The 12,682-nt window shown below is 36.0% G+C and overlaps 2 protein-coding genes across 3 annotated transcripts; both read right to left on the reverse strand.

The window, feature by feature from the left end:
- Window positions 1–948: 948 nt before the first annotated feature.
- On the reverse strand, window positions 949–7,123 carry LOC104231214 (26S proteasome regulatory subunit 6A homolog). Its single transcript, XM_009784169.2, has 9 exons — window positions 6,924–7,123; window positions 6,708–6,824; window positions 5,914–6,021; window positions 4,885–5,268; window positions 3,873–3,991; window positions 3,643–3,730; window positions 3,306–3,425; window positions 3,044–3,184; window positions 949–1,490 (listed from the first exon to the last, which is right to left on the reverse strand). Exons 1-9 carry the CDS (start codon window positions 7,038–7,040, stop codon window positions 1,413–1,415), a joined length of 1,272 nt encoding a protein of 423 aa, XP_009782471.1. The 5' UTR covers window positions 7,041–7,123; the 3' UTR covers window positions 949–1,412.
- A 1,066-nt stretch (window positions 7,124–8,189) lies between these two features.
- LOC104231213 (uncharacterized) lies at window positions 8,190–12,571 on the reverse strand. 2 transcript variants are annotated; one of them, XM_009784166.2, is made up of 13 exons: window positions 12,337–12,571; window positions 11,290–11,427; window positions 11,130–11,211; window positions 10,629–10,705; window positions 10,433–10,548; window positions 10,231–10,348; window positions 10,033–10,149; window positions 9,818–9,909; window positions 9,584–9,650; window positions 9,420–9,501; window positions 9,229–9,320; window positions 8,751–8,894; window positions 8,190–8,536 (listed from the first exon to the last, which is right to left on the reverse strand). In XM_009784166.2, the coding sequence occupies exons 1-13, from the start codon at window positions 12,481–12,483 to the stop codon at window positions 8,390–8,392; spliced, it is 1,419 nt and encodes a 472-aa protein (XP_009782468.1). In that variant the 5' UTR covers window positions 12,484–12,571; the 3' UTR covers window positions 8,190–8,389. The 2 variants fall into 2 exon arrangements, with proteins under 2 accessions (XP_009782468.1, XP_009782469.1); XM_009784167.2 differs by having other exon boundaries at window positions 11,130–11,201; window positions 12,337–12,549.
- Window positions 12,572–12,682: the final 111 nt, after the last annotated feature.

Here is a 12,682-nt window from a genome sequence, read left to right on the forward strand (position 1 = left end):
AAGGCACTTTCTTTTAGTGCTTTTTAGTATACCGATAGTAATTAAATCTGACAACTTGCAAAAAAATATTCTTAGCTATGCAACCAAAAGAACTAGCGTTCAAAAAAATTCTATTTGATTTAGCGATAAATCGCTCGATAACCGTCAGATAATCATAAATCTGATACCAATCCGCCAATTGTCTTATTGGATGGCTAGCGAATTATTACATTTATAATCCGATAACCGATAGCCGAACCGTTAAGCATAATAATCCGTCCAATCCACCCAATAAGCATCCCTACTAGATAGGAGGGTGTGGATGTCGAGGATTAGGATAGAATGTTAGTAGGTAGTCGAGCGTTTATCTTTGTCTTACCCAGTCCGATAACATTAGTGTTAGTATGATATTCTTTTATTCATAAATTACTATTAATACATAGAGTTAACTACTTTTTTGGATTCGATCTTTTTTATCTTGTTGTTATTCCTACTTGTTGACATTATTTTTTTCATTCGTTCTCCAGTCGAGGGTCTATAGGAAACAATCTCTCTGTTCTTATAGGGTAGGGGTAAGGCTGCGTACATCTTACCCTCCCCACATTCCGCTTGTGAGAAATTGGTGGGCTTGTTGTTGTTGCTGTAATGTATTTTAGGAACAAAGACGATTAGATTCTTTCTTGAAAAAAGTATATTGTTTCTTTTATTTACAATAAGAACTTTTGAAAATTGAAATAAATTTGATTCCTTCTTGAAAAAGTTACTTTCCTCTATTATTTAGTTAGAAATTTTACGAATGCACCTTTTAAATATTTTCATTTTGTTAGGAATTTTAGATTTTTATTTATTTGTTCGAACACATTTTAATCCTTCTTGAAAGCGTCAAGAAGATCAGAATTAAAATGCATTCTGGTGAAATATCTTCTATCACATGTGGCAACGAATGCTGGTAATCTACAAGGTTGGAGCTGCAACAAAATCATCCCCAATCATAATTCATAAGCACGTAGAAGATCCTACAACAGATCTTAAGTTTTTGGGTAGCTCTCGTCCAAAGCTAAGGATAAATTCTAATTAACACATTGCCAATATAGCTCAAAAGATTGCCAATATAGCTCTAGGCTACTCAGAGAGTCTGGGTCATTAAGTTATACAATAGGAAAATATAAAAAGAACAAATTCAGGAAGAGATTCACACACTAGAAGAACCTTTCTGATATCAACAATCATCAAGAAAGTCTTCCATTCATTCCCCCTAACCGCTCTCCAGAAAGAAAGAACAGTGAAAGCAAAGTGATTGGGAGGGGGCAGTGAAGGGCATGGCAGTTGCAACGTCAAGAGGGAAAGAGAAGAGGAAGGTGGTGTAGGGCATTTCAGCAGCCATATCAACTTTGAAAAGCTAAATGCAGCTCTCTTTGGCGCCTATGATCAGTTTAGGCATAGTAGTTTAAGCTGGCTTTCTTCTTGGCTTGAACTTGAATGATACCTTCGTTGAAGTCTTCATGCGTAACCTGCAAGAGAGCGGACACAGAATTAGATGGCTTGCAAACCTAAAAAGAATGGGGATTCTGTTTTGCCACAGTTGATTAGCCTCCCCAAGACGAACTTCAGACATGTACAAGTATAGAGAGAGCATCACATATCTTTTTTAATTATGAAATATAGATCATCATATGTATTAGTCACCAGTGAACTGCAAGAAGGGCAGACGTAATGGACCAGTTCAATTCAATTACTGTTATTATGAATATAATATATCAGACCAGGTAGAGCGGATTCAGGATTTTAATACTATGAGTGCACTATTATCTTTAAGATAGATATTTGGTTCCATTACATAAAATTTTATGATGGCCGCAAGTTGACAAGCAAACTATATTAATACTATATTCGCAAAAAATATCATTCACTATACAATTGTCCTCGACGAGTTTTTATTGAAAATGGTCAATAATAACATCATTACTTACAGTTTTAAATATCTTACACCCTATACAACAAACTAAACAATCATTTAAAAAAGATTTTAAAAGCGGCGCTTAATATTGAGGCGAGGTTTTCCTGCTTTGAATCCACTGAGAGCCTCCGAGCCGAGAGAGACGAGTCATGAGTACTTTGTTTTTAGGGATTTCAAAGTTTTGTACTCAAAAGAATAATTACAACAACAACAACAACAACATCCCAGTGTAATCCCACAAGTGGGGTCTGGGGAGGGTAATATGTACGCAGACCTTACCCCTACCCCGAGGGGCAGAGAGGTTGTTTCCAGGAGACCCTCGGCTCAAGAGAATGATTAAAAGAAGAAAATAAAAAAGCCATAGGCAAAAAGGAATTTTCTTTTTAAAGAAGTAAAAAAAAAAATGTATTTGTTTGTTAATTGAAAAGAAAGAAAGGGCATACGATTATGTTGTTAATTGAAAAGGGTGTGGGAAAATGGAAATTTATTTACTGTAATTAATAATAAAAGAAATTAATCAAAAAGAATTGTATGGGGATCGAACCCCTCACCTTGGGGTCAAAAAGAAGATAAGAGGGGCACTTAGCCACCAATGCACCAAACCAATCACTTGAGCATGGGTGGCCACAAACATATTTAACCACATAAATAAAAAAATTAGTATTTTATACATAGCTTAGGGAAGGGAGCATGGGTGCATGTACCCCACCCCTCTCCACGTAAATTCGTCTCTGAGACCAGGGTAGAAGCCTAAACTTTATCATGTGCTTAAAAAAGAATATGTGCTTTATGTAACTATATAACTGTTGGGAAGGATAATATTTTTTGGAAAAGCAATTGGATTTCATTTTTACCTTATAGCCAAAGCACTTGAAATTTCTTAAAACACGTGTCAATTCTTAAAACTTATTCATCTTTAAAATCATTTAAATTTCTCAAGCTTCTGGTATCATCAAAAACTTGAACTGCTTGAGCTTTTTAACCCCCTAACATGATGAGATGCAGAACTTAAGTCAAACATCATAAAGATAATAGCCAGACCATCACCCCAACTATGCACATATTTGGGGGGGGGGGGGCACACAATGTAGGAGAGAGAATAGAGACCTCGGTGGCATCGCGACGAAGTGCTAGCATGCCTGCCTCAACACATACAGCTTTCAATTGTGCCCCATTAAAATCATCTGTTGATCGAGCCAATTCTTCAAAATTAACGTCTGGGTTAACATTCATCTTTCTGGAGTGGATCTGCAGTTGGAAAATAACCAAAAGATGTTAAAAGCAAAATACTCAAGAACTCATTTCATAGTAGCTAACCAAGGCAAGCAAAAGAGAAATGAGCTGAGACATGTTTAGCAGAGTACCCCACCTGCAAGATCCTAGCCCTGGCTTCCTCTGTTGGGTGGGGGAACTCAATCTTACGATCCAATCGACCAGATCTCATCAAAGCAGGATCCAAAATATCAGCTCTGTTTGTTGCAGCTATTACCTGAAGTGAACAAAGAGACCAAAACAGTTTAATAAAAATGTATAGAAGCAGAAAACTGAAGATCTCTTTTTTTAGCCTTTGCAGTTATTCTCAGCTAAAATCTTGAAACCACTTGCAAGGTAATTTTTTGGACAGGAAAATCATGCTCAAGATCTGAACCACAAAGTTGGACTTAAAAAAAAGGTGTATGCATAAATAGTTATAAGTCGACAAGAACCTTAATCCGATCATCACTGCTAAAACCATCGAGCTGATTAAGTAACTCCAACATAGTTCGTTGGACCTCTCGATCCCCACTAACTTCGCTGCAAAATAACAACATTACGTAGTTAGATTAAGTAACTCCAACATAGTTCCTTAGCTAATATGTTTACTGAGACGGGGGATATTATGGCATGCAAGGTTAAGTACATATTTGTGCAAAGCAAATCAAAGTATATAGTGTACCTATCAAAACGCTTTGTGCCTATAGCATCAATCTCATCAATGAAAATAATGCAAGGTGATTTCTCCTTTGCCAGCTCGAAAGCATCACGAACAAGTTTTGCGCCATCTCCAATGAACATCTAAAGTTAGCACAAGCATTAATCAGCAGCCCAATTGTGTAAAAACTTCAAATTGTGTACGCAAAATTGTAAATTTTCGATGTAGCAGTTGAGAGTAAACTTCAGAAAGCCAATCAATAATATAATAAATGCCAAATAATTACGTGATCATAAGTTCACAACATGAATTCAAATTTTGTCATTTTGGACAGTTAACAATAGGAAATCATTTGATGAGCTTAAACTAACGTGTCATCACTTACCAATCAGAAAAACAAAAACAAATGCTGACATGTTCAGTATTTAGAACTAGAGATACCAAATCGTAAAGATGAGTGATATAGATACAACCTGTTCCTGATAAGAATACTAGCAAAAAGGGAGATGGTATACCCTAACCACCATGGATAATGGATAATTAGTAGATGGTTATGGTTACTTAATATCCTGACTGTACACTAACCTTTATACCTAGGATCACTTATATATCTGTAATAACTGCATGTAAATCCAACCTAAAGTTTTTACAAAGTCATAAGCTTTTTCTTTTCCTTCAAATAATCACGAGTAAGTTTAAATGAGAACGCATGCCATGACCAAACTTTTAAGCATAATATCAATAATAAAAATGCTTTCTGGAAGTAGATCTTTTTATTTTTGACAAGTGAGGAGCTTTGTGGAAGTAGATCTAATCCTCACGTTTCAGACAAAATCAAATCCAGAGCTCTAGGATCTGAATAGGTGTAATTTCAAAGAGACAAGTATACTTTACAGCAATTCTTAGTCAAAATTGCCAGGACCAATGAAAAGAGCAAAAAAACTAGGTTCTCGCCTATCCGGCACAAGAGAGTTAAAATTCAAATAAATCTAATGCAATTAAACACAGTAGGCTTAAAAAGCCGAAAAAGATCTACCTGCACGAGCTGGGGTCCAGCTAGCTTAAGAAAAGTAGCATTTGTCTGTGCAGCACAGGCTCGAGCCATGAGTGTTTTCCCAGTCCCTGGAGGCCCATACAAAAGGACTCCCTTTGGAGGACGAACGCCTAATTTCTGGAATCGTTCCTTGTGTGTCATAGGCAAAACAATTGCCTCGACAAGTTCTTGAATCTGTTTCTCCAAGCCTCCAATGTCATTGTAGTCTTCAGTTGGCTTTTCATCAACTTCCATTGCCTTAACCCGAGAGTCATATTCAGATGGCAAAGTATCCAATATCAAATAACTGTCTTTGTTTACTCCAACCAGATCACCAGGTTTCAAATTGTCAGGATCAACAAGGCCAACGACAGGCAAGAAAATTGTCTGTAATTGGCAATAGGGAACAGTTCAATTTAGCATCTAAAGAGAATATAACTTAAAGAACCTGTCGAAGAAGGATTAAGCAGAACAGCAGGAAAGTTGGGGAGAAATTCAAAAATAGTCAGATTTACAAGTAGTCATTCAAAAATAGCGCCACAGTTTCAAAAGTAATCAAAATTTAGCCATTTTTCATGTAAAGATAAATCTGAACGAAAACACTATTCAAAATCCGGAAAAATACTCCAGTATATTATACTGGAGTTCCAGTATAATATACCGGTAACAACAACAACAAACCCAGTTTGGTCCCAACAAGTGGGTATAATATACCGGTCCAGTATATTATACTGGAAGTTTCTGCGTGTTGAAATTCCAGCATAATATACTGGAAGTTCATACACAGGTGCACCGATCTCCAGTATATTATGCTGGAACTTTTCGTGTTGCAGCAAAATAGTGGCTATTTTTTAATAACTTTGCAAATGATGGCTATTTTTGAATGACTAGTCCGAAAACTGGCTAGCCCATGCTATTTTTACGGAAAGTTGGGCTCCATCCAGGAGAAGTAGAAAAAGAGAGTTTGGATAGTAATAACGACAATATATACCTATAAAGCAAATGACATAATCCTATGATTCGACCCCTCACCTGACGTGTGGATGTTTTCAGTACAACACACTTTCCCTTCCTTTGTGAGTCGAGATCAATATTTGCACCATCCTCCTCAGCTTCTTCCTCTGGATTCATCTCCAAAATCTGTAAGATACCAGAATTAGATGTGCTTCAAAGTTAAATTTCTCTACTACTTCTTCCATGAACACATATTCTTAATAACCAAAAAAGGAAAAAGGAAAAGCATCAAAATTTGCAATCTCACAGTTCAACGTGTTAAAAAAAAAAAAAAAAAACTGAGATTACTGGGAAACAGATTCAAGCACTCAAGAAAAGGAAGCACAGCAGTCACTGTCCTCTGTCCTGCCCAATTTATGTTCCTCTAAACCATCTTCCTATTTCCCTATCTATCTGATCCCGAAAATGCAATTTCCGCACTTAAATTGACACTAGATAAATTTTCTTTTTTGAACTCTCCAATCAATTGAACAATATAATACTGCAAAGACAATCAAATACAAATATACAGTATATGCATACATAGCATGTCAGCATCTTAATTGGGTGAGTTTTAGTCCATAGTATCATAGTAACGGTACAGTGTTAGTTTTCGTGACAATAAATTAGTCCAGGCAAAAGAAATACATCAAAATCAGAATCCATAGCACATCCTACGAGTTGTAAAGCCTCTTAGTTGAAAAGGTAATGTAGCCAATCGCCATATCCGGTGCAAAACTCTCTACAATTCCTTTTTCTTTTTCCTATATGTAAATATAACTTGCTAAAGATAGGCGTCAAAGCAAGATATTGAGAAAAACATAATGACTGACCTCAACAATGTTGCCGACCAAGTAAGGAAGTTGTTTATTGAGCTTAATTTTCTCTTGATTCTCCTTTATCTTCTCCTTGAACGAATCCACCTCTAGATTCGTCCTCTGTAGCTCTTCCTATAAATTCACCATTCAAGTCAAATAGTCAAAAATCGAAGCCGTAAAAACAAAAGCATTCAACAAACAGAATATTAACTCCGAGAGATCGGTAGGTACCCTAATGATTCGAATTTCATTGTCCAGAAGGCGAGAAGCCCTAATAATATCATCCGTGGACATAGCATGGAGCTGATCGTCTTCGAAGTTGCTATCCTCAGCCATCGCCGTTGCCATCGTATCTTCTATAGAAAAAATAAAGCTTGTGTTTTTATGAGAAATCCGGGTAGAAAACGGAGTTAGATAGTCGATCTGTGTAACTTGTACAATCAGAAACCTTTATATTCTCTTCTTTTCATCGTCAGTCTTCTTCTCCAAGAAAAATTAGGGCCTAGCGGGCCGTCTCAACACAGTTCGAGTTGGTCTATTTTGGCCCAACCCACGAGTAGAGGCCCGTTAAAAGCAAACGGCAAGTGAAAATTGATCATTTGTTTTTTCAAAATTTCTTCTTCTTTTTTTTTTTCGAAAAACTTTCACATTTTTTTCGAAATCTGTATTTGGCCATAAAATTTTCAATTTTCACTTGAAGATGAATTTTAAATTTTTTTAAAAATATAAAAAAACTCCAAAAATTTATTTTTCAAAATTTTCACTCCGATCACTCACAAAACTTCAAAAACAATCCAAAATTATATTCACGTCCAAACACAACTCTAATTTTCAAATACCATTTTCACTAGAATTTTTTTTTTACCTTTTTTTTTGGAATTTTACAATTCTTATGTCCAAACGCCCACTTAGTTTATGCTCCATCCGTTTCTCTTTTATATGACTATATTTGATCAGAGTAGAGAAAAAGTTTAAAAAAAAATTGAAAACTTTTGATGCGCTAGTTAATTATAGTCAAACTTTTTTAGAATAGGTTAATTTTTTTCGAACATTTTTTTGTTGCAATATTCAGGGGCGTTCACACCCTTTCCCAAGCAGTGTCATGTGTCCAGAATTTTACTAAATATACATATAGAAAGATGAAATTATTGGGTATAAATATAGAAAATGACACTGCTTATCATTATAGTCATTTGTTCTTTTGTTCATTTTTTCAAACATTGACATCACTTATAAAAAAAATGTCTACGCCACTGGCTATATCGGAGTACTGTTAAAGTTGGTTCTCTCTCTAGAATTACTGATGGCAATACCTCTACTTCACATCATATCTAGTTACACGTTTGCAAGTGCAGAGACATTCAAACTAAGGAGGTTTTTCAATTTTAAGTGAAACTTTTTCTTTCTAACCATTTATCAGAAAGCTCAAGAAATACCAAGGATGAAAGCAATCCCTTTTCTGTCATTTTGTTAGATAATTCAACAAGAAAGTCCAAATAAACTTGAAGAATTGACATGAATTCCAATGGAAATATTGTTTTTCTTACAAGCAATAACCAATGAAATCTGTATTATACATTTGTACAGCAAGATGTATTGAACTTCTAGCCACTTGCTCTCCATAACTAGCTAGTACAAAACTACTTACTATATCTTATCTTAGATAAGCAAGCAGAAGATGCAGGATTTCATCAGAACTAAAGCTTCCAGTATATGCCTAATCGATGAAGTAGGCCAGCAACGATAGCCCAGAACAGAATCTCGCCAAAGATTACATAAAGAAGAGTTCCCACTCTTGTTGAATGCCATACTCCAATGAAAATGTGCTTCTTTATCCAATATATCTGCAATTGTTGAGAGTTCAATCAGTTTATTTAAACAGCAATGAACTGATACAGGATAAATATAGTACCAAGATCTCGTTTACTTTCAGTTTTATTTGTCAAATTAAGTTTGCTATCATGCCATTTGTGTATGGATAATTTAAGGTCTCACCAACTATCTGTAGACAAAGGAACTGCAGAATATCAAAAGGGAGAAGAGTAATGAAAGAAGCACCAGTGTGTTGTGAGGATCCTCGTAATACCAGCCGTTGATGAAGCCTGCAAATATTCCTCCAGCGGCCATTACATAAACAAGCATGGCATTCATTCCAATCCATTCCAGTGGCAGAAATACATACTTCAAGTTCAAAATATCAACCTGTATCGCAAAAGAAAAGACTAGGAATTAAAATTTGAGAATCTTGCAACAGTAATCATGCATCAGAATGTTGTCATTCGAAGCTTTCTTGTTAAAAATTACACAACTCTTCAAAATTCCAGCTACATTCTCATTATGAAAACCATAAGACTTGAAAACTTGGAATGTCAACTTGAACCTTGAGAATTTTTGTTCCTAATAATGCATTTCAGAGGCAAGTATGATTTAGCTGTAAAGGTCTATACATCCCAAATTCTAATGTCCCAAATCGATCAGTTCAATTTGTAGCACAGAATAATAATACAAGTGATCAGAGTTTACAAGACTAGTGTACCAGAATGTAGAAAGCAGAGAACACTAACGCGGCTGCTCCTGAGGTTACACAAACATAGCTGAAGGTGTATAGTTGCTTATTTAAAGGAATAGCTGTATTCAACACCACCACCAAAGAAAAAATGAGAAAGATAAGAGACAAGAGGTAAAAATAGCTAGCCCTGAGTCCACTTCATATAATCCAAATTTTACCATCTGTGAAATGGAGAATAATTCCTAAAACCAAAAGAGCTATGCCCATGACAACCCAATGCAAAAGTCTGGATGTGTGATCCTGAAATTTCATCAAGATCTGAATATCAGGAACTATGCTGTAATTTGGTGAGATGGTCATGTCTAGAAGATTTTGACTTAACCTTCATATGGATAAGGACATGTCCAAAATGAACTCCAATGACTGTAGAGAGAATAGCAGAAATCGAGCTGTAGTCATAAGTAGAAAAATTTACCAGACAGGAAAACTTGGAACATTAGTAAACAGCATGAAGGTATCCAGCATTACAAGTTTTTATTCATCAAGTAGAAAACTAGGAAAGAGAGAAGTTATTTCCAGTCTAACGAGCCTTGAAGAATTGGTATAAGCGTCCTACCTCAGAATTCCTTCAGGTTCAAATGGCGCAAAACACCATAATGGAGCATCGTCCCTGAAAGGTCCCACATATGGGGAATCTTTAGTGCAAGCCTGCAGAATAAAGATCAACAATATATTAATTACCAGGTGAACTTAACTGAGTGAAAAATAGATAGATTGATAAAGAAGCATAAGAATTAAGCGAACAGATAAACTTTGTACAGAACTAATCACCTTGGATCTCTTCCAAGCAGGACGTGGATACAAGTGATTGATTCCAAGTACTTGTCTGTCAATATAACCCACTGCATTGCAAGGAGGATCCAGATTTCCTCTCACGTTGCAAGTAACCTAACACCAAAATGGAATATCTTGACTTCTGATGACAGAAATACTAGAGTTGAATTTGGAACACGGATGAGTAAATCTCACAGTCAAAATCTTCCCAAAATCAACACTATCCGGGTTCTGGACAACAAAATGCCAGTCAGGAACATATGTTCCGTATAATGTGGCCAAGTAAATTATTAAGACACATGCTCCAATAACCCTGAAATTATGAAAGAAATGTTAAGTTCTAACTTAGTTATCCTTAATGCTATCACCACTTTAGCAACACCGAAAAAATACTCACCATTGCCAATAGTATATCTTGAATATGGAGAACCATCGAGTTGGTAGTTCCTTGGGTTGGGTTTGTCTGGTTGTTATTTCTATTATTGCCACTACCAAGTAAGCGAGAGCAATTCTCTAGAAAGATAAAAAGCAGAAAAATTATCACCAATACAAGATATTAGCATTCAAAAAAAGGGGTTGGGATCAAATACTACCTGGAGAATGCCACACCACCTTATCCTATTCATGTCGACACCATATTTTAGCTTGTCAAGATCCTGGAAATAACCTCCTTCACAATTCAAAGATGAAGTTAGGCTCGTAATGACTTTGGGAAGAAGAAAGATGAGATGCAAGACCAGTGAATTCCCACTGCCTATTTCCCTAAGACAGTTACCACATGGTCGAGACTTTCTATTCGTAGCCAAACACAATTCTGTTTCCTAAAGGGAAGCTAACAACTAAAAGTCATTACTGATCCTTCGTTCTGAATGAATGGCCAAATTCCAAACATGGCCATTTTAAAGGATAAAGGATTTGTAAATTCATCCGAGCTAATACATTGTTGCAATAGCAAAAGTTGGCAGAAACAGAAGCTTGCTAACACTTGGCCTAGATTTTATATGCTATATTGGATATCAATAGAATGCATCTCTCCTTAATTTTTGCAAATTGAAAAGCGAGAATAAAAGAAAGAAGAAAGAAAGAGAAGTAACCTTGTAAAAGGAGGCCCCAGAATAGAAGTTTGAGAGCCCTTAGTATCACCTTTCTGATGGCCACTAGCTTTTCTGGTATTTTCTACACAATCAGCACCAATGAGTATGAACTACTTCCTGAGTTTATATTCTTATAAATGGGCAAAAATGCGGAGAGAACCTTGAGAGCAAGTGCTATGGCCATTCCCACAATAAACAGAAAGAATGGCATCACAAAATCTGCAAGATTGCAACCGTTCCATGGTGCATGCCCAATCATAGGCCATTCTCCTCCAGCATCATCAACCAACACCATCAGCTACAAATTCGACAAACCTCAGCAAGTTTTCAAGGCAACAATGATAATATGTGATTTACTTCCACATCCACTGAGCAGATTACGATAATTTAGTCCAAGCAAATCATGGGACTAAGAAAATTAATGAAAAAATAGATAACTATTGAAATTCCTACACTCTAAAATTTTCCAGGTCACTATAGGGCACAGGACAAATAGGATACAGAATATTTTTATTTATTTTTTGAACCCTGTCGCGGACATAGTCTGGTATGTAAGTTGGGAGGAGGGTAGATTATTATTAAAACATGTTTACGGATCCTCTGGAAATTGCAAGAAACCTCAATCAAGAAACAAACTTCTGGTAAACACAATAAGCCAGTATAAATTAGTTTTAAAATATGCTTGTAGTCGCATCACTAAGCACAAGATAGCTCAATACAGTCACACCAACAAAAAAGTTTAACTTGTTAATATAAATCAGAGGTGTACATTTTTAATTATTCTACGGCCATTATCTGAGCATAAAATGAGATAAGCTTGGTCAAGCTGAGAGAGTCCAATTCAGTCTGTTATCCCAACAAAGTAAAGTAAAATTTCTATCTGTCTACCCCCCAACAGAAATGCTAGGGTGTAGAGAGAAATATGAAGTTGACTGCCCTCTTTATGTTTACGCAGATAAAGCTTGCAATCCTTAATCCCTTGGACTCGAGTTTTATGTGTAAACTGTAATCAACATTTCTTTTTAAAAAATATATAGATATATACTAAATTCGCCGCCATTGTTAAAAAAACCATGAGTGCAGGAGTCCTCTACACCAAAACTTAATTGTTATCACAACTATTGTATGAGTCTATTTTAGAGAACATTGATGGTTTCAAGAGTCCAGGCCAAGAAAGCCATTAGAAGAAATAGATGGCCAAACTTACTGCAACAGTGAGGCCTCTGAAAATATCAAGGGAAGCCACTCGCTTTGTCTTTTGAGGCTTAACTTGTTTCTCCATTTCTGGAGCTTCAACTATGACATGCTGCTGCTGGTCATGTTGAGCCATATCTACTTTGATATCAGCCATCATCAACTACACTAACGGCTTATGACAATTGACACAAGGGAATAGGGAATAGTAACTCAGCAGCTCAATAGAAATGAGGATAGGAATCTTTTGAAGACAAAAAAGATATTGCAACTAGAATCGATTTGTTAATTTTGTCTGTATTCGACAATCAGTTTGTCTTTATACGATTGCGTGACCGTCCTCGACTAGATTCAATTAT

This window comes from Nicotiana sylvestris, chromosome 1, assembly GCF_000393655.2.
Source record: "Nicotiana sylvestris chromosome 1, ASM39365v2, whole genome shotgun sequence".
Taxonomy (NCBI): domain Eukaryota; kingdom Viridiplantae; phylum Streptophyta; class Magnoliopsida; order Solanales; family Solanaceae; genus Nicotiana; species Nicotiana sylvestris.